Here is a 20,741-nt window from a genome sequence, read left to right as displayed (position 1 = left end):
GTATTTACATTGTCAGTTTGGTCTTAAATTTCATTTAGAAGTGGTATTAAAAGGTCTTAAAAAGTCTTACATTTAACTTGTTTATACCTGTAGACACCCTGTATATTTATTACTATTTTGCTTAATATTGGCTTTGCAACTTTTAAACAGTTTACTGTTCATTTGAATTATTGTAAGATTCATATTTTGTCGCTTTGGACAACAGTGTCTGCTAAATACAATACAGAAACACATACACAGCCTCCCTCCCTTCCTGAGTCCCTGTTAATTTGCCTACTCCTTACCACGTCGTCAACTACTTCCATCTTTTCCTCACTCGTTCCCATGGCCCTGTCAGGGTCAGTCTCCTCCTCGGCTTCTTCCCTGACCTTGTCAGCACCTCTCTGAGCCAGCCACCTCTCCTCCTTGCTCTACAGGTCATGCTGATGTTGAAGCAGCTAAAGGCCCCCCCAAACATGTTCGAAATGTTGGCACGTTTTGTGGCATTCCCCTGTAGATTTTGTTTTCTTTATCTCCCTGAACTTTTCTGCGCCTCCCTTGCGCTTTGGTGGTTGTTTCTCCATTTTTGCGATGCAAAACATTTACGATGCTAAACCAGCATACGCATTAGCCAACAGCTTGTGTCTCTGGGCTTGCGGGAGGCGATATTATGAATCAGGGGAAGGGGGTTCCTGGATTTCATTGGGTCAGGCCAGTGCCAATAAAAAAAATTAACCAATGGGCCGCTGTCAGTTCTCTATGGGCCGGCCCGACCAAAAAAACAAAGCCTGTAAATTATATTGGCGATTCGGCCCAAAAATGCGTTGGCCCACCGGGCAAATGCCCGCTATGCCAGATGGCCAGTCCAGCCCTGTCATTCACATAGCAATCACACTGAACTGAATTTGGCATCAACAACATGACTTTGAATCCCTTGTTGTAGACCAATACATTAAACCAGTGGTTCTCAACCCTGTCCTCAGGGACCCCCTGTCCTGCTTGTTTTAGAAGTTTCCTTGCTCCAACACACCTGATTCAAATGTATGTTCGTTACCAGGCTTCTACAGAGCTAGATAACGACCCTTTTATTTGAATCAGGTGTTACATTTCATAATTACATTTACATTTATTCATTTAGCAGGCGCTTTTATCCAAAGCGAATTCCAAGAGAGAGCTTTACAAAGTGCATAGGTCACTGATAATAACAACAAGATAGCCCCAAAGCATTGCGGGTAGCCAAAACAAGCACACATTATGAACAACCAAAAAATAAGTGCCAAAGGGAAAAACCAAAAGAGCATGTAGTTAAGCAAGTTACAATTTAAACATGAATCTGTAAGTGCAAGTGTACCTGTAGAAAAACAAGCAACAGTAAAATAAAATAAAAATGTACTAAAATAGAATACAACAGTTAGAATCAGCTACCACTAACCAACAAGAGCAACAAGTCTCTAAGCAAGAGTCATTGTGATCCTTGAGGAAACTAGCATTGGGTTCAGCAAACCATTCCTAAGTACCGTTGTACTCCCTGAACAAGTGCGTCTTGAGCCTTCTCTTGAAGGTGGAGAGACAGTCTCTGTCTCTGATGGAGGTGGGGAGTTGATTCCACCACTGGGGGGCCAGGCAGGAGAAGAGCTTGTGTTGGGACCGGGCAGTCTTGAGCGGTGGGACCACCAGGCGGTTGTCTGAAAAAGACCGTAGGTGGCGGGCGGGGGTGTAATGCTGCAGGAGAGACTTGATGTTGTCGGGTGCAGTCCCGTTCACTGCTCGGAAGGTCAGTACCAGGGTCTTGAATCTGATGTGGGCCGTGATGGGTAGCCAGTGGAGGGAGATGAGGAGCGGGGTAACGTGGGACCGTCTGGGTAGATTGTAGACCAGGCGGGCCGCTGCGTTCTGAATCCTCTGAAGAGGGCAGGCTGTGCATGCTGGGAGACCGGCGAGCAGCGAGTTGCAGTAGTCCAACTTGGAGAGGACAAGTGCTTGGACAAGCAGCTGGGTGGAGTGCTCAGACAGATATCTCCTGATGTTCCGGATGGTGTAGAGGGTGAATCTACACGACCGGGAGACCGCAGCAATGTGATTTCCTCCTTTTCATTTGTAGATATGGAAGAAGATGATGCTCTTGGCTCTTTTATTGCCTCTGTTCTTCCAAACCCATGTGGAGATCAGTCTTTGCAAAACGCCTTGAAGACATTGGGAGTGGAATGCCTGGAAGATATGAAGTATGTCAGGGAGGCAGACCTTCTTAACATCCTAAGGCCAATAGAAGCAAGGAAAGTGATTGCCAGCTTTAAGGCTATTGGTACGTATACTAGTTAGTTGAAAGAACTGTTGTGCAGCTTTTCAACAATACCTTTGAGGCCTGTCCCTGCCCTCACACACTTTTGCCATATTCCTCCACCTGATTCTAATATGAAATGGCTTGATTGGTGGAATCAGGTGAGCTGCTGGTGAGCTAGTTGAAATATGTGGGCCTCAAGGGCTGGGTTGAGAAACTGGCATACTGTAATTTGTGGGAAAACCTGTCTTGATGTATTATGTTGACCTTTTTTCATTAACACAAAGCATGAGACAACAACTAATTCCCATCTTGTCTAATGTTATGTTTTAGGTGAAAATGATTCAGCAGATATCTTCCAAACTCCCAGTGCTATGGAACAGAGCCCCATAGCAACACCCAGAAGAGTGACTGAAACTCCCCAAACACCCACGAGAGGAATCGAACCAGCAACCTTCTGATTGGAAGCCTAATTCCCTAACCGCTCAGCCATCGTATGTGTCTGTATAGGGGTACAGGCTCAAGATACTTCCTTTACAAATACATGCTACAAGGAATTCTCATGAAAAGTTACTTTTGTGCCCTGACAGATGGATACAATGCGGACTGTTCACCACAGTCAAGCACAAGTGCACTCCATACTCGTGGACCAGTGGAAAATGACTGGCATTTTAATTTTTCAATCCCATGGAACAAAATGCCCACAGAACTGATGAGAAAACTGAAGAATAAGGAGCAACCAAAGAAGAATGAAAGACTGCAGATGATCAAGCTCTTGGTTAGTGAAATCCTCACAGTTTGCCCATTTCCAGGAAAGAAACACCTGAGTGAAGTAGCTAGAAAGATGGTAGTGACCTATCCATCATCATTCAAGGATGTAATTGAAGGAGAAGTTGTTGGCAGTGGTTATGACTCCCTTACCAAGCAGCTCGTCAGTAGAGTAGACAACCCGAAGAGAGGGAACAACTACTTTGCCCAGAAAAGACAGGTATCTAGCGCCTGTGATGGTACACCCCACAAGAAGTTGAGAATTGATTCTTATGGCTGCGTAAACTGGCTCCTGAATACACTGCCACCTGGTGAAACAAATGAATCACAGAAATTTAAACAAGAAGAACTGAAGAAAATGTTCTTTTCTAACAGCAGTGACAGCAAAAACATACAGATGAAAATGACAACTACATTCTTTTCTCAGAGGAAAGACATTACCAGTGGGGAAGAAGTAACTGACCTTGAAAGAGAATGGCCATATCTTTTTGAGCCTTGTGGCATGAGGAGCCATTTCAAGGAACTAACTGGTGTATATGTGACTGAAGAAGCCATAGAAAGCAAATCTGAGAGAGTGGTTTTATTCCTGAAATCATTTGAAAAAAGAAACAAGACTGAGGACATCTTGGCAGATGTGGAAGTGGACAAACAGAAGCATCTGAAAGCCAATCTACCTGCTTCTCTCCTGCTACTTCTCAGGCACTTCAATGAGGATGCAGACCAAATGTTTCATAAAATGGATGAAGTATGCCTGGCTTTTGAGGTTGACTGTGCGAAGCTACCAAAGACACCTTGCATCATCGTATGTGGTATGAATAATTTAACTTAATATTAACACAAGCTTTCCTGTCAAACAGGTTGGATAGACCCACTTTAATTATGACTTTATTGAACTTATTACATTTTGGCAACTTGAGCTGTTTTTCTGTCTTAACACAGGGAAGTCCCCTGTGACGGCTGAGACCTTTATGGTTTCTGCAGACCAGTGTATTGTCAATGGCAGCGTCACCAACTTTGGAGATGCACTATTCCTGATGTTTGCTCTATACTACTGCCTAAACATCAGTTATCCAGCAACACTGGGGACAACTTTGGAGTTCTTGCAGAGGTAAGAATCCAGTCACTAAAATGTTCATGTACCTCAGGGGCATTCACAGTATCAAGATGGGCAGCTACCATGAACCACTGACACCATATTTGCTGTTAACTTTGTGACCACCATCTGAATACCTATGTTCTGTCCCTTCAGCCACTTATTATGTGAGTTTCTATGATCAGGTGTTAAATTATATAGTTTCCACGGCAAGTGATCCATTATTTTCTTCACTAAGATCAGACTTAAACAAGTTTTGGGTAAAATGATTTGAGTAGGCACTTTCATATTCATATTACACAGATCCTTTATCAGATCCTTTACCATCTCCCCTGAATGCAAAAATTCTAAATGTTTTACTTTTGCTTTTCTTAACAGATGTATTTTCCGCATAAATCCAGATAAGGGGACCAAAGTGGAGAAGGGATCCAAGAAGGCGGTCAATGCCAAAGTTCTCTCCCTGATCCAAAAGATTTCAGATTATGAATGGAGGGAGTAGGAAACTGTAGTTTATAAGATGAGGCTAAATGTGATTTTTAAATGTATTGTAGCTATGTTTCTGTTAAAGAGCATGACCTATGCTATATGTCGTGCAGACAACTTGTTTTAAATAAACCGTTAATAGTGACAGCTTGTTTTGGTTTTATTGTATTTTAAGCCCTGAAGTGTTTTATTCTGTGTTTAAGTGTACATTTCCAAAATTATACCACAGTTTCCAAACTATAGGATATATTACTATAGTATTACTGAAATACTCTGTAGAAAATATATATTTCATTAAATGAAGGAGTTATTACTGTTTTTAAAGATGGTCAGTGGCCTTAACATTTCATTTCCAGATTATGAAAGGGAGAAACCCCTATTTTGTTATGTTAACTTAGTTTTGGGAGACCATATTTTTGTTGTTAACGTGTGTTATAACATGGGTTTATAACGTGAATGTACACAAGTAAAAAAAAATATCTAAATATCTGGTTCATTCAGGATAATATTACACATTTAAAATGTATAAAAAGCTGGCGTCCCAGCTTTCAGATTGTTGCTGTTTTTTATCCATGAGAAGGGGGGGGGGGGGGGGGTGTATCTTTCTGCAGGTAAATACTTGGTCAGTTAGTCCAGCTGGGCGTCATCCTGAGATTCGCGTATTTGCCCTTTTCCCATTCAAAATATGGGAATTTATATTCCTATCCTGCCTTAAAATCTTCGTCGTCCAATCACCGATTTTATTTCTGAAAACTGCCAGATACTCATGACAACATAAGCTAAAAGCACATCTAATTAGGTTAATGGGTGACTGGGCGTACATTTATAAATGTATCGTCATCATCATCATGTCAAATCATAAATAATTCAAAATGTAAAAAAATATCAGAAAATGGGCCAGTTCCGTATAATGACACTGAGAAGGCGTACTTGCACTTGTACTAAATCTGGAACAGATCTGGAACAGATCCGCCTGTTACTCGGATCGGCCGGAACTTAACCAGAACCGTCCCGGAGTCAGCTGCTATCTGGGTGATTATGTACTAGTAGCACCAATTGTCCCTAGCTAGCTATCTGAGTGATATTCACCAGATTAGCAGAGCTCATAACCTCTTTGAGACAAGCGAAAAAACGTCTAGTACACTAGAGCTAAAATCAAAAGAAAAGACCTACAATGTTCAATCCCAAGGATTGAATGGAGAATTGGTTATGAAATAATTACATGAGTGACATATTAAAAAGTGTTAATTCTTTAAGGTTGTAATTAAACTTCTAACTAGTAGATGTCCTATGCACACATGCATAGGCTGCAGTCAATTGTCTATGAACCAAACGTTTAATAAACCAAAATACAGTGGCCGATTTAGTGACTTTGGGGCCCCAGGCGAAGACAGGCATGGGGCCCCCTTAACTCCTATTCTCACTCGTTTCAATCCATATAATAATGATAAATATAATAATAACTAGAGAGGGTACAATTTCTAGAGAAATTGTAGGGTGTGCTTGCGTCGGTTGTAGAAAGGTCCGTTTATTAACTGTAATTTTTACAACTGATATTCTGTATATTTTATATAAAAATGCGTATACCTATACTATTTATGGAGATTGCATAGATTTAAAAGCATACATTTGTTGCTGCTCATTTACAATTCAAAATACAAAAAGTGAAGTGTAGACTGAAACAGTTGTCTTATTTCCCCTGCAAGAGGGAATATTGATAAGCTATAGCAGCCTCAGTTGAATCAAACGAAGATATTGGGCAATCCGGTGTAAAACGGTGCTAACCTCTATGACACCATAAGTTTTTCCCTTCTAGCGATATTTTCAAGCATTTAGCCTACTCATATTAGCTCAATTAATTCATAAGAAGCCCCTTTGAAACAAGCTATTGTACAACATTGTCACCGGCACTATTTCAGATGGAATCGCGATTCAAACAGTACCATCTGCTGACTGAAAATATGCCCCAAAAAACGTAAATAAGCTTGACATTTATTTAGGGGGAAATGGCTCATTCAAAAAAAGTTTGCTAGAAGCAATCATTGTCAGTAACAATGAGTATAGAGACCTGCGTGGAGAAGCTGACCCCGATAAATTGTGCAACGAGCAAGCTAGCCTACAGTAGCTGCTGTTGCTAGCCAAACTTCACTGAGCAGCACTTGTGCTAGCTGCCGCATCATTGGATACCAGTGGAGAGAAAAATGACGTTTTCTTCAGTAGTTTCAGTTTGGCAGCTATTTGTTAACTCTCCTATTTTGTCTTTCTCTTTTGTGCTCCGCTTGGGGAGTTGCGTTTCATTTAGCAAATTGTTTTTTACATTCACTTCACTCTTCTACTGTCTCATATTAACCAACTGAAATGACGTGATTTGCTGCGCAGTTGCTGCAATCGATGGAATAGTCCACAGTAGAATAGGGTGGGAGGGGAAGCCTGCGTTGACACAAATAGAATAAACGATCTGTTGGTACTTTGTTGATACGTTTGGGAAAGGTTTTGACTTTTAATTTACATTTATGCATTTAGCAGACGCTTTTATCCAAAGCGACTTCCTAGAGAGAGCTTTACAAAAGAGCATAGGTCACTGATCATAACAACGAGGTAGTCCCAAACATTGCAAGCAGCCAAAACATGAAGCATACATTGTGAAAAAAAACAACTAAACAAGTGCCAAAAGGGAAGACCCATAAGAGCATAAGTGGGCCGTGAGGGAGAGCTCGTCATCCATGGTAACCCCAAGGTTCCTGGCAGAGAATGAAGGGGTCACCGTCGCAGATCCCAGGGTGATTGACAGATCGTGGGGGATGGAGGGTTTAGCCGGGATGATGAGAAGTTCTGTTTTGGCGAGGTTCAGCTGGAGGTGGTGCTCGGTCATCCAGGCGGAGATGTCTGTGAGGCAGGCCTCAATCCTAGCTGAGATCCCCGGATCAGTCGGGGGGAACGACAGGTACAGCTGCGTGTCATCAGCGTAGCAGTGGTAGGAGAAGCCATGGGAGGTGATGATTGGTCCAAGTGAGGTGGTGTACAGAGAGAAGAGGAGGGGGCCAAGGACGGAGCCCTGTGGTACGCCAGTGGAGAGCTGGCGAGGGCCTGACAGTTTGCCTCCCCAGGAGACCTGGTAGGATCTTCCCGACAGGTAGGATGAGATCCACTGGAGTGCAGTGCCAGTGATGCCCATCTCAGAAAGTCTGGAGAGCAGGATCTGGTGGTTAACCGTATCAAACGCTGCAGAAAGGTCCAGCAGAATGATGACGGATGACCTGGAAGCCGCTCTGGCAGACTGGAGGTTAGTGGTGACTGAAAGAAGGGTAGTCTCTGTGGAGTGGCCAGTCTTGAAGCCCGATTGGTTGGGGTCAAGCAGGTTGTTCTGAGAGAGAAAGTAAGACAGTTGGTTAGATTCAGCACGTTCAATTGTTTTTGAGAAGAAGGGTAGCAGTGATACTGGTCTTTAGTTCTGGAGGACGGCAGGATTAAGGGAGGGTTTTTTGAGTAGAGGGGTAACTCTGGCCTGTTTGAAAGCAGAGGGAAAGGTGCCGGAGGTGAGAGGAGTTTAGGACATGGAGAAAAAAAGTTATGATGGAGGGGGAGATGGTTTGAAAGAGAGGGGAAGGGATAGGATCAAGGGGACAGGAGGTGGGGCGATGAGAGAAAATGAGGTCAGAGATCTCTGCCTCGGACAGAGGAGAGTTTTCTCTTCATGCCCCACCCAGAGTTTAGACATTTAGTTGGGTCAGTCGAGGAGGGTGAGAGGGTAGGAAAGGTGGGTTTAGGGAACCGACTGCTAATGTCGGCGACTTTTTTCTCAAAGAAGAAGGAGAAGTCGTCTGCTGTCAGGGTGGAGGGAGGGGGTGGGGGATGTGGGTTAAGAAGGGTGGAGAAGGTAGAAAAAAGCTTGTGGGGGTTTGAAGCAGAGTTAATTATGTTCAGAAAGTAGAGGTTTTTAGCACCAGTTATGTGAGAAGAGAAATAGTTAAGGAGGTAGTGATACTTATCAAGGTCCAGACCGTCTTTGGACTTGCGCCATCTCCTCTCAGCTGCCCGAAGGGTGGACCGCTCTTCATGAATAACATCCGTAAGCCACGGGCAGGAGGGAGAAGATCGCGCAGGTCTGGTTGACAGGGGACAGAGAGAGTCAAGTGATGCAGTTAAAGTGGTTAACAAGGAGTCGGTGTTAGTGGGGTGGGACGAGAACTCGTCAATGGGAGGGAGGAAGGATGTTACAATAGAGGAGAAATGGGAGGGGGATAGGGAGCGGAGGTTGCGGCGGAAAGTTACAAGGGGAGGGGAGGTAGGAGGGGTTGGAGGGAGAGAGACAGAGAATTGGATAAAGTGATCAGAAATTTGCAGTGGGGTTACAGAGGTTAAGTCAGTGATACAGTTACGTGTCAGGACGAGGTCTAGCTGTTTGCCTGCCTTGTAGGTTGCCGGTGTGCTCAGCAACGTCAGGTCAAAGGAAGTCAGGAGAGACAAGAAGTCGACGGCCTGCGTTCCTTGGAGGTGGATGTTGAAGTCCCCAAGGACTATCAGGGGGGTTCCATCATCCGGGAGGACGCTGAGGAGCATGTCCAGCTCCTCCCCAAAGTCGGCTAGCGGTCCTGGTGGGCGGTAAAGAACAATTAAGCATGCTTTGATAGGATCAGTTAGCATAACATAATGATGTTCAAATGATTTGGCAGTAACAGGGAGTGGTGTGGATGTGTATTTTATATGTGGGGATAGAAGCAGCCCTGTCCCACCACCCCGCCCGGTTGAGCGGGGTGAGTGAGTGAAGGAGTGGTTGACGGAGAGAGCAGCTGGAGTTGGAGTGTTCTCTGGGCGGATCCATGTCTCAGTCAGCGCAAGGGCATGAAGAGAAGCATGAGATGCAAACGCCGGGATGAAGTCTGTCTTGTTCACAGCAGACTGGCAGTTCCAGAGCCCTAAAGAAAGAGAGAGGGCAGGTGGAGAAGATCTGGATAGGTAGTGAAGGTTAGAAGTAGAACGTATATACTTTGTGACATATCTACGTCTACGGGTAGTGTAATGAACAGGAATGCTAAGGAAACACATGCTAGCTATGAAAATGTTCTAGGTAGGATATAATATAAATATGAATACGTTGATACTTATCAGAAGAAGTGATCCGGCCCCGTCGGCCTTCCTCGGTGGACTCCCGCCGGTAGACTCCCTGTCTTTGTTCGACTGAGTCTTCATGCACCGAGGCTGCCAGGCGAGGCTGCCTCTAGATTGCCAGACGCCTTAAATATGCAAGGCGCAGCTGACAATGACCCTAATTATGTCAACAAAGGCCAGGGTCTCACGCAGCGGCAAGTACCCTGAACTCGATCTCTAGCTAGCTACTTTACTTAACGGCCTGGATAACTGCTGTCTATCAGCCCTGCCCAGACACAAGATTTAGCAAAAACACAACACAATACTACAAATTGAAGTCACTTACTTAGTCAGGAGACAGTCACGATGTACACTCAGTAAAACACTATTCGCTTGATTTGTGTTATTATTATTATAGTTATTATTGATCATATAGTATTTTTATGGAGTCTTTCAAGGGGCCCCCTGGCAGCTGGGGGCCCCAGGCGGTTGCCTACTTTGCCTAATGGGTAAATCCGCCCCTGCCAAAATACATTAATTTATCCATGTCATAGGGCAAAGTAACCACATCTTAGCGCCCAGGCAAGGTTTGGGCATCCTTGGTCAAAATTTCTGTTGCTATAAATAGCTAAGCGAGTAAAAGATTACCTGATTTCCAAAAGGCATAAAGTTAAAGATCATGACACATTTCTTTAATATTTTAAGCAAGGTATTGTTTTTTTACAGTTTTAAAATAACAGGAAAAGGGCCTACATTCTCCACAGCAAACACAGGTTCAAATCATAGTTCAGAGTGTAGATGATGCTTGTGGCCTGCAGACACTAATTGAAAGCAGTGGTGTCACTGTGGATATAGGAGTGAAACCAAAGGAGATATGGCATCAGTCCTGGATAGGAAAGTGGATTCAAAAATTGAATGAAGCTACTTAGTTGAATCCAAGAATAATGACAAACATCACTCATGAGCTTCTCAGAAGGCTTTATAAATGTTCAGACATGTTATCCCTAACCTTGAACAAGTCATGACATCAGAGCTACGAGTTATATCATGTGCTGTAAACAATAGTGGTTGTGAAATGAACTGTGAAGTCTTAAAGGTCACATGACATGCTGTTTTTGGATGCTTTTATATAGGCCTTAGTGGTCCCCTAATACTGTATCTGAAGTCTCTTTCCCGAAATTCAGCCTTGGTGCATAATTACAGCCACTATGAGCAGTCCCACAATGAGCTTTCCTCAAGACTCGCTGTTTCTGTGTCTGTAGCTTTAAATCCTCATGAGGAGGAGAGAGGCGTTACCATGCACTAATGTTTACAATGGATGTATCGCAATGGCTCGTAGCCCCGTTGCCGTAAGATGCCTCGAATTTGCTGTTTCTCATCTGATCACCCTGGTTTGCAGAGGTGCACACTCATAGTAATTTCAATGAGGGGAAAGGCGGATAACGCGCGTGCCATAACACCAACCAACAAATGTTGCCCTTTCCAAAGAAGACAATTAGATGCTGTGCCCAACAGTCTCCCCTAATGTTCCCAGTAGGATATGCTTTCCCAAAGTTAGGCTGTTACAACACTTGACACAGCCACAGTCTGTCACTGTCCAAGCCCCCTCTGGATCTGTGGAGGCAGACTATGTTAATTGGAAATACTTGTAATATAATAATGATAGTCATGCTGAGCAATTTTAAATGAGTGTTCTGCCAAACAAAGTGTGCAGTTTGGGTCACCTTCTGATCTAAAAAGTAAGTTCTGGATCTGTGCAATACTAGTCATTTCAGTGAATCCCTATTTTAGTCATGGTTATCTTTCCCTTTTATCTTAAAGCTCAGCATTTAGCCTATCAGTTAATAATTGCGTGTGGCAAAGTTATTTTGAGTAATTTATTGATTTTGTTCAAGATGTCAAGACAAAAACATTATTAGCCAACATCAAGTGCAATTAACCATGGCTTTCTTCAGTGTTTTGAATTTTATCCTACAATTTTCAATTGCTGCCACTTTTTTGGGCTATTATTCTCAATCTCCTGTTAAGAATATCGGCCATAGGCTAGCCTACTGTCAGAACGGTTTCAGACAGCTCATCAAATTACGCTAATTATCAGTAGGCCTAAATGCATATATATATATATATATGTTAAGACGATTTGGTAGGTCTACAATTTACGCATGTTAACGGTCGTTATGGTTTGACAAGTTGTCTCCCTTGCCACGTTAATTGCGGCAACATTGCCCTTTTTGGGGACAACTCCCAAAAAACTAAAAAAATCTATTTATGCTGATGAAACAACACCCCTCTGCTGCTTTACGCTTTACTTTTTGCGACATAACTCCTTTTCGACGATCGCCTGATCTGGGCTGCACAGTATAAGCCAAGCTCTCGCCCCTCGGTTTGAAGCAACGTACATCCACCTACAACGGTGGATGTAGGTGGTATTGCATTACGGTTAGGTTTCCGACTCTTCTGGTCGTTTTTATTCTATTATCTCCAGTCAACATTTACAAAACTATCTCCCCTAATAATTTTTGTTCGATTCTCAAACCTGGCTCATACTACTAGCTTTCTCATATAATTTTTCCCCCCAATTTTTGCCAAGTTTGAGACCAATCCGAAATGGCTAAACTAGCACCCCATTTATTTGCTTACGTCATAAAAGTTGCCTGCAAATGTGCTTGCGGATACTAACAGGGCACGAGCACAAAAGTTCACATTGGCCGATAGCCGATTTACATTGAGCTGAATGAGCCATAAACTTATATTGAATGAGCACAGGGAGAAATGGCTTGAGTTGCCTGCCTTGTTGTAGCAAGTTTAGCAAATCGTTGTCACACATACATGAAATGTTGTTAATATAGTTTATTCCCGTTATTTTAAAACAGATTTGATTTTTCGTAAAAACGTTCATGACATGATGGCAAATATATTATTATAAGCGCGAGCATAGATTGTTGACATGTCTATCTGGAGCAAAGACGAAGATAAATACTTAAACTGTTAACCACAATAGGAAATGATATTTAAATAATATTAGTCTTGCCTTAAGAAGCTTTTGTTAAACACACCCATTATTCTTTTTTTGATTGTGCCAGACTGGTTTTGTGGGACAATGAAGGTCTGAATCAGAATTGGTGTTTATTCGCCATGAAAGTATGCACAGACAAGGAATTTACTTTGGCAGGAGAGCCTACCCAGGCAGCCATTTACGGCGCCAACTAGAAAAGTTACAGCATAACATGCGGAGAGAGGAGGAGAGAAAAAGGCAACCCCCATACAATGCTCCTAGAGGAGTACAGTATGGGAACAGGCTAAAACCTCAGCACATACACCCAACATTTACAAAGACACTTGCAACGGGGAGTGTGGGGGGGGGGGGGGCCGTAGACAAGCAGCATCTGGACCTGCAGCCATGGTAGTGACTATGTTTCACCCCCACTTACATCTGATGGTAACGTCTTGTAGCCTATATGGTTCTATGAATATGCCCCTTTCAAAGGCAAATGTTCAATAAAGTATATTTTTGACACACTTCTCAAGCTTTTATTTGTTACATTATTAACACGTCTTGTTAGATCACGTTATATCCATTAATAGACGTTTGGTTTTCTAGGTTGAACATATAAAACACAGGTCACATTTCGACACTTATGTGAAATTGAAGGCAGTGTGAATTTCGTGGCATTTCGTTTGAATATAAAGTTGACAGTAAGCTATGGTAAGTCTGCATTATGGAAGATTTTGGTACCTAAATAACTATGAAGCTTTCTTTGCCTGGCGAGAACAACGACGGAGCTGTTCATGTTAACAGATAATTTCATCCGATACAATGCGTTGGAAATCATACTCATATCACGGAGAAAAAAATCAACATATGTGATGAGTTCCATCTAGAATAGCCCTATATTTAGCCCTATAGCCTATTTCAAAAAAAACAAGTGAAAAGAATACTATACAGTGACAGAATACATTTCCGTTAAGTTTGCATCATGTGTCTGATTCTCATCGGACTTGTACCCCATTCTGCCCATAGATTTTGCAACTGCAATGCCTTAGCTCACACGCTCGTAACCATATCAATCTATGCTCGCGACTGGTTTTCGCAAAGTATGACGTGTACAGCTAGTTGCAAGCGTGCACGAGGTCTTGGAGCTAGGAAAAAAAAGAGCCACTAAAGCTATACCGGAAGACACGGAAGTGGAAAGATGGCCGCGTCCAGTCTCGCACTCTCGCTTGCCTCACTGCGCCACTGAGCACTTTTCATAGAAATGAATGGGGACGCCATCTTGGAAGACAAAAGTAGCTTACTCCAGTTATATTAACTATATGGTGTAAGCTTATTGAGACCTAGCTTGAATTAGCATTGCCTGTTAGTGGAACAGAACGTTAGTGGAACGGCTTGAGGCTTAAGTCTAAGTTGACGTTTACCCAAGTGAGACTTATTCGTGTTAGCGCGACTTGCGTAAATGTACAACACTCGCCGTTACAGCACGTGTATTCACACACATACTTGATGGTATCTACCTTTACATTAGCGACATTAACTCAGCTGTTAGCTGCAGAGCTAACGTGACAGCCACATTCTAAGGGTAGCAAGCTCGGTAACCATAAAGCAACAAAATTATATAGCGTTAGTTAACTTGTTAATTTGTGTGCCGTTAACAGACGGGAAATCGCCTGCATGGTACTGCCACCATGGGTGATTCGAAAAAGAAAAAAAAATCTCAGCAAACAGGAGCTAGAAATATACACACCCTTTTTCCCTTTTACCCTCCCAGCAGCGGTAATCTGCGTTTTTACTCAACCTTTGTAAATACGGTGTTATGTCTTTACCTGCTATTTCACGCCTGAAATGGGCGCAATCCTGTTGGTAAATGAGGCCCTGGGTCCTCAGAGGCTCGGATGAAGCAACCGTAAAAGTACTTTTCTTTTCCTTTGTACATCCAAACTGAGCAAATGTAATGCTTCGTTTGTTTGCAAGCCATGATGTCTCTCAAGGCTAAAAACACTTGCATGGTCGTAGCTCAGTTTCTGTCAAAGCAGAGAGAGGGGAGGTGACGTCACAATAGGGGATACATACGTCACAATAGGGGATTTTTCAAAACCGAGCGTTTGAGCTTTCATTTTCCTCAAAGGCGGAGAAGAATACCCAGGACATGGTTTACACCTATCCAAATTTCTAGCCACTGGGGGACCAAAGGCAGGCTAGGGTAACTCATATTAATCTTAAATAACCTCCTAAAGTGAAGTTTTCATGTCATGTGACCTTTAATATCTGGGTTGGGTGGAGTGTTCTCTATTTGGACACCATCCCATAGAACCCATGCTAAGATCTCTATATTAGTGCTGTCAGTTAAACGCTGTCAGTTAAACTCGTTATTAAAAAATAAATTACTGCGAGATTTATGTTCTTTTTGGCCTAGAAAACTTTGTAGTTTTTTTCACATGCTGTTGCAAAAACTACTGACATTATAAAATCTACAACACCACACCGGATCTAGCTAGACCGGAAACAAAACAACAGGCACGCCGCACAGACTTGTTTGGGCTTGCGAGTGGGCTAAGAAGTTCAGTATAGGGCTGCAACTAACGATTTTTTTAATAATCGATTAATCTGTCGATTCTTTTTTCAATGAATCAATGAATCGGATGAAAAAACAAAAAAGCATTAATTTTCAACCCTTTATTCAAAAACAGAACTGACAGTGCAAATTCACAATGCAAAAAATCTTCAGAATGTGCACACAGGCATTTTTAAAAAGTTATTAATATTAGCATTGAGTTAATGCTATTTTCCATGATGAGCAATTTATTTGAGTTTTGCTTAGAACTTTATTGAAAATTGAAAGGTTGTGGAAATAGGCCAGACTTAATTAGAATAATCTGGTGTATATTTAAGATTTTTTGACACAATTTTTTTTTTTTTTAACAATTTGTAAGGATTAAGCTATTTTCAAAGATGAGTGATTTTCTATAATTAAGTAAGTAAATTAAGTAAAGGCTGTGGAAGTATACCAGACATTGTTAAGATACTTTGGTGTCTGTTTGAGGTTTTATATTCCCAAAAATATTATAAAAGTCTACATTTTTCAAAATGGTATGGGTTGTTTTCACCCAGTCCCTAACGCGATGCTGCAAAGTAGCGTCTTCCGAATGTGAGACGAATGTCGAATATGAAACTAACTTCACCTCGGTCAATTAACACACTGTTTCTATGTATTTAGTGTGAAATGCTCCCACACCTTGGATGACTTGGGTCATACTGATTTCTCTGCCTCAGCCATGTGTTTCAGAACAACATTACTCAACGTCTCTCCGATGGCCTTTCCTCTACCTCCGGTCCGCGCTCAACGAAACTTTGTTTTTTTTATACTCAAACATCTCCGCGACATATTGAGTGGCGTAATAATCGCGCGACACAACGAATCGTACCCTAGTACAGTAGTAGGCTAACGTTACGTTTTGAGTGGATGGCGAGCACGAGACGCCAAAATGGATTACAATAAGATTCTGATTGGAACAGGGTTCGTACGGTCATGGAAAACCTGGAAAATTCATGGAATTTTAAGATGGTTATTTCCAGGCCTGGAAAAGTGCTTGAAAAAAAATAAATCCCAAAAGTTTTGGAAAAGTCATGGAAAGTTGTTATAATCATATTTTCATGTTGTTTATTTACGCTGAGTTTTAAATAATTCACATGCGTTTAAAAGAAATACGTTCAAAATATAAGCAGGCATACGCTCTCATACTAACTGAAAAGTTAGATGGCCATAGCAACAGTAACTCAGAGAAGCGCGATGGATAATTCAAAATGCCAGGAAAGTGTAGCTTTAACGATGATTGGCTACAAATGGAAAGATACATTAAACAGACAAAGACCCGGGACGAGCAAAATGTCGGTTGTGTGGTGGAAAATCATTCGACATTTCAAACATGGGAGAGGCGGCATTAACTAGCCATTCCAAAGGTAGCAAACATCAGAGCGCTGCTGCTAGCACAGCTACAGCAGCCCGGTGATGGGTGCTGCTAGCAAAGCTACAGCAGCTCCCATCACCGGCTTTCTCACCACAGCGAGGTCCAGTGCTACGCCTAGCAGCAGGGGTCGATAACCGATGCTGTGACAAAAAATGAAGTCCTAACTGCGGAGGTAATGTGGGCTGAAGGGGCTTTTTTTCCCGACTAAGACCGGCGTTCTATACATTATGCCGCACACGGCTACTTGCGAAAAAAATAACTTAACACAGTGCGTCTTTTTACAATTTATTTGTTACCGTTCGTAGTGTTGATCAGCAGAAAAATAATTCGAAGTTGAACTTCATAGATGTTGAACATTCTTTAGGCTTCAAATCAGCTGATGTCGCTAAGCAACGGATTACGCTGGGGTTGAAAAGTTACCGGACTGCTTGCGGAGAAAGATGTGAATCCGAAGCAAAAAGGCCACTTCCCTTGACAGCGGTCAAATATGCATAGCAAAGTTCAAATGTAAAAAAATTGTTCACCGCAGAACGTTGGGAAGCCCCATTTAAGTGAATGGAGCATTCTACAGTATTACGAACAGCCGTGTAATACAACTTTTTAACGTATACACCAAGATTTCACAAAAAGTTTGGTCATGGAAATTTGGTTTAAAGTCATTGAAAAGGCATGGAAAAGTCATGGAAATCCGTTGGTCAAAATGTGTATGAACCCTGTTGGAAAGTTGATTTAAAAAAAGTTGCCAAATGGTTCCATTGACAAGACCAAAGTGATCTGTGTGTTTTGTCGTTGTGAACTGAGCTATCATCGCACCCCGCCAGTCTGAAATACCACTTGATGGCCAAGCACACAGCTGATGCGAATTCTCCGCCCCCTCGTCAAAGGCAGGCGATTGCAATGATGGTTTCAATAAAAAAAAACATTCGCACCAAGCAATCTGATCCACTTCTCCATGTTGATAAGAACATTTACAATGAGAAAAAATTATGAGACAAAAATCAATCAAGGGACATTTAGAATAGATTAAAATGTGCGATTAATTGCGATTAATCGCGAGTTAACTATGACATTAATGCGATTAATCGTGATTCAATATTTTAATCATTTGACAGTACTATACTATCTACATACTTTAGTTTTAATTGGTCTCTTTAGCTGTCAATCCATGTTGCAGAATAATGAAGCAGGCCACATCTAACTGTTGTCTTGCTTCTTCTTCCCGCCAGATGTGCAGCAGCTCTCTCTCCCGGAGCCCCCACAGATTAAAGAAGAACAGGAGCTGTGCACCAGTCAGGAGGAAGAGCAGCTCCAAGGACTGCAGTCTGAAACTACAGACTCCATGTTCAGTTCTCCCTGTGTGAAACATGAGTCTGATCAGGAAGGCTTTTCTGAACGTTCACATCTTGACCTGACTGTTAAAGAGGAGAACAGAGAAGGAGACTCTCTACCCAACACAACTGAGGAGCAAATCAAAGCAGAGTCTGATGGACAAGACTATGCATCACCAGATCCAGGCAGTGACTCTCAGCCCCTCTCTGTTGTAGCTCCAGACTGTCCTACAGCTCAGAGTTTGGAGGAGGAGGAGGAACATGGAGGAGTGCTGCTTTTTCCAAACAGAAGACAAAACAATGAGGCTCAGCCAACGGAAAATATACCACAGAAACGTCACACAGGAAAATCAATACATCAGTGTCAACAATGTAACAACACTTTTAGTCAGAAAAGTAATTTGGTTTCTCATATGAGGACACACACAGAAGGGACATTTTATCAATGTCAACAATGTAACAAACGGTTTTCTCAGAAGGGTCACCTGGTTATTCATATGAGGACACACACAGGAGAGAAACCATATAAATGTCCGGAATGCAGCAAACTATTTGCTCGAAGTAGTACTTTGGCTGAACACATGAGGACACACACAAGAGAGAAACCTTATCAATGTCAGGAATGTAACAAAAGATTTTGTATGAAGTCAGATTTGGTTGTGCACATGAGGACACACACAGGAGAGAAACCATATCAATGTCAGAAATGTAGCAAACTATTTGCTCGAAGTGGTACTCTAGCTGAACACATGAGGACACACACACGAGAGAAACCTTATCAATGTCAGGAATGTAGCAAACTATTTGCTCGAAGTGGTACTCTGGCTGAACACATGAGGACACACACAGGAGAGAAACCTTTTCAATGTCAGGAATGTAGCAAACTATTTGCTCGAAGTGGTACTCTGGCTGAACACATGAGAACACACACAGGAGAGAAACCATATCAGTGTCATCAATGTAACAAATCGTTTCATCGTCCGTCTGTTTTCGTTGAACACATGAGGAAACATACAGGAGAGAAACCTTTTCAATGTCAGGAATGTAGCAAACTATTTGCCCGAAGTGGTTCTCTGGCTGAACACATGAAGAAACACAGGTGAAAAACCGTATCAATGTCAACAATGTAACATATCTTTTGCTGTGAGGCTGAGGACTATACTATGAAGCTCTTCTCCTGTCTGGCCCCCCACTGGTGGAATCATCTCCCCACCTCCATCAGATATACTGGGCCCTATCTTGCACCCAGCGCAATTGACTTTGTCAATGACGCAAGTATCATTCCTAGTTTGCACTCGACGCAAAGCAGACTTTTCCCTCCACAGACGCACGTCGGTAAATTAGGGAAAGACTTTGCGCTCCCGGTGGCGGTTCAGCAAAAAAAGGAGGCGTGTTCCAGCGCAAACGTTCTCTGGTGTATTTTGCAGTTTCAGAAAAACAATTCCGCCACTGACCAGGAAATACGTAGTCTAAAGTCAATGGCACGTTATTCAGATGCTATTTTTATGGCGCAAGCTTGGCCCGTGCGCACTGCTGGCGAGGCCAGGGTCTTCTTTCTGCGAAGCTACGTTACATTGTTTTGATTTATGACGTGTTACATTTCTTCAAAGATAATAAAAAGATTTTCATGAGAAATCTCTAGATCTGTCACATAACCACTTTTTCTTGTGCGATATATTGCACCAAAATGAATTGTGTTAAAAGATATTATTGCACACACGTCAATTGTAATTTTCATTTTTATGCCACTGATTAATGGCTGCATCTCATTGGTTTTATAGCGAGTTACGCTATCCGTGAGTGTGCGCCATTTCGCGCTGTAACCTTTATATTTGCACTGTCGGGAAAAGGCATCTGTAACAGAACTGTATCGAAGATCCCTTTCCAGCTCCAGCTGCAGATGTTGTTCACTGGTTGAAAAACTGGGTGGGATAGTTATGTATTGCTAGGTGAGATGTTAGGTTAGTTTCCTCTTTTCGTTTCCACTGTTTTTAATCAAAGTCGACATACCGGCTCGTTCACGTTAATTGGCTTTCATCTCATTCGACTTAAAGACTAAATGTTCCCTCACTGGAGCTGAAGATTGCGGCTTTGAATCCAAGTCAATTTTTACTTGTTCTTCCTAACTAGCTGCAGGTGTCATGAAACAGAACACTTTATAACACAGTGAGTTCATGCCTTCTCTTCACCTGTTGGTGTCCACTCTGTGTGTGTGGAGACGCTAGTTCCGCCTACGCTTTTGACACAGAAAGCACACAAGATGACTGAAGCAGCAGGATCGTCTAAAATGTTGGTGACATTTGTTCTTATGTAAACATGTATATAATTATTATTATTTATTATAAAAATGATCAGTTGCAATATATCGCGGCACTAAAAATTATTGCGCTCCTTTCCATATACCGTGCGATAAATCAATATATTGACTATTGCGACAGGCCCATGTATGTGAACTTGATTTGTAACAATTGTGGCAATTTCCTCCCACGCCTGTTTAACCGAAGCTAATTTGTGTGGATTTCTTCTCCCATCTCCATCACAATCAGAGTCAGAATTCGGTTTATTCGCCATGTAGTAATTTACTGTGGCAGGAAGGTGCAAACAATAAACATATACGGGTCTTAAATTAAGTTAAAAAGTACAATAGTTAAACTAAGTACAATTTTTTAAATGAAATATATATAAAAATAAGAATTTGAATGAGCATCATGAGCGGGCAATTTAGTGCAATGAGAACACTGCTCTGCCTTTCCCATACAAT

At 42.2% G+C, this 20,741-nt stretch overlaps 1 protein-coding gene across 6 annotated transcripts in view; it reads left to right on the top strand.

Annotated features, from left to right (window-relative positions):
• LOC124483350 (zinc finger protein 501-like) overlaps positions 1-20,741 on the top strand; it is a 38,751-nt gene that overhangs the window by 16,358 nt on the left and 1,652 nt on the right. Inside the window, exons 2-6 of one of the 6 annotated variants that reach the window (XM_047043772.1) lie at positions 2,081-2,281; positions 2,591-2,751; positions 2,848-3,834; positions 3,965-4,133; positions 4,497-4,887. In XM_047043772.1, the coding sequence (XP_046899728.1) occupies positions 2,955-3,834; positions 3,965-4,133; positions 4,497-4,617 (1,170 nt within the window). In that variant the 5' untranslated portion in view covers positions 2,081-2,281; positions 2,591-2,751; positions 2,848-2,954 and the 3' untranslated portion in view covers positions 4,618-4,887. Of the gene's footprint in view, positions 1-1,918; positions 2,282-2,590; positions 3,835-3,964; positions 4,134-4,496; positions 4,888-17,878; positions 19,080-20,741 lie in introns of those variants that run through there. The other 5 variants (XR_006957811.1, XM_047043773.1, XM_047043770.1 and 2 more) reach the window with 5 other exon arrangements.

This window comes from Hypomesus transpacificus, chromosome 21 (genome assembly GCF_021917145.1).
Source record: "Hypomesus transpacificus isolate Combined female chromosome 21, fHypTra1, whole genome shotgun sequence".
NCBI classification, from domain to species: Eukaryota; Metazoa; Chordata; class Actinopteri; order Osmeriformes; family Osmeridae; genus Hypomesus; species Hypomesus transpacificus.
Note: the sequence above shows the minus strand (reverse complement) of the source record. Positions and strands in the feature narration are given on the sequence as shown.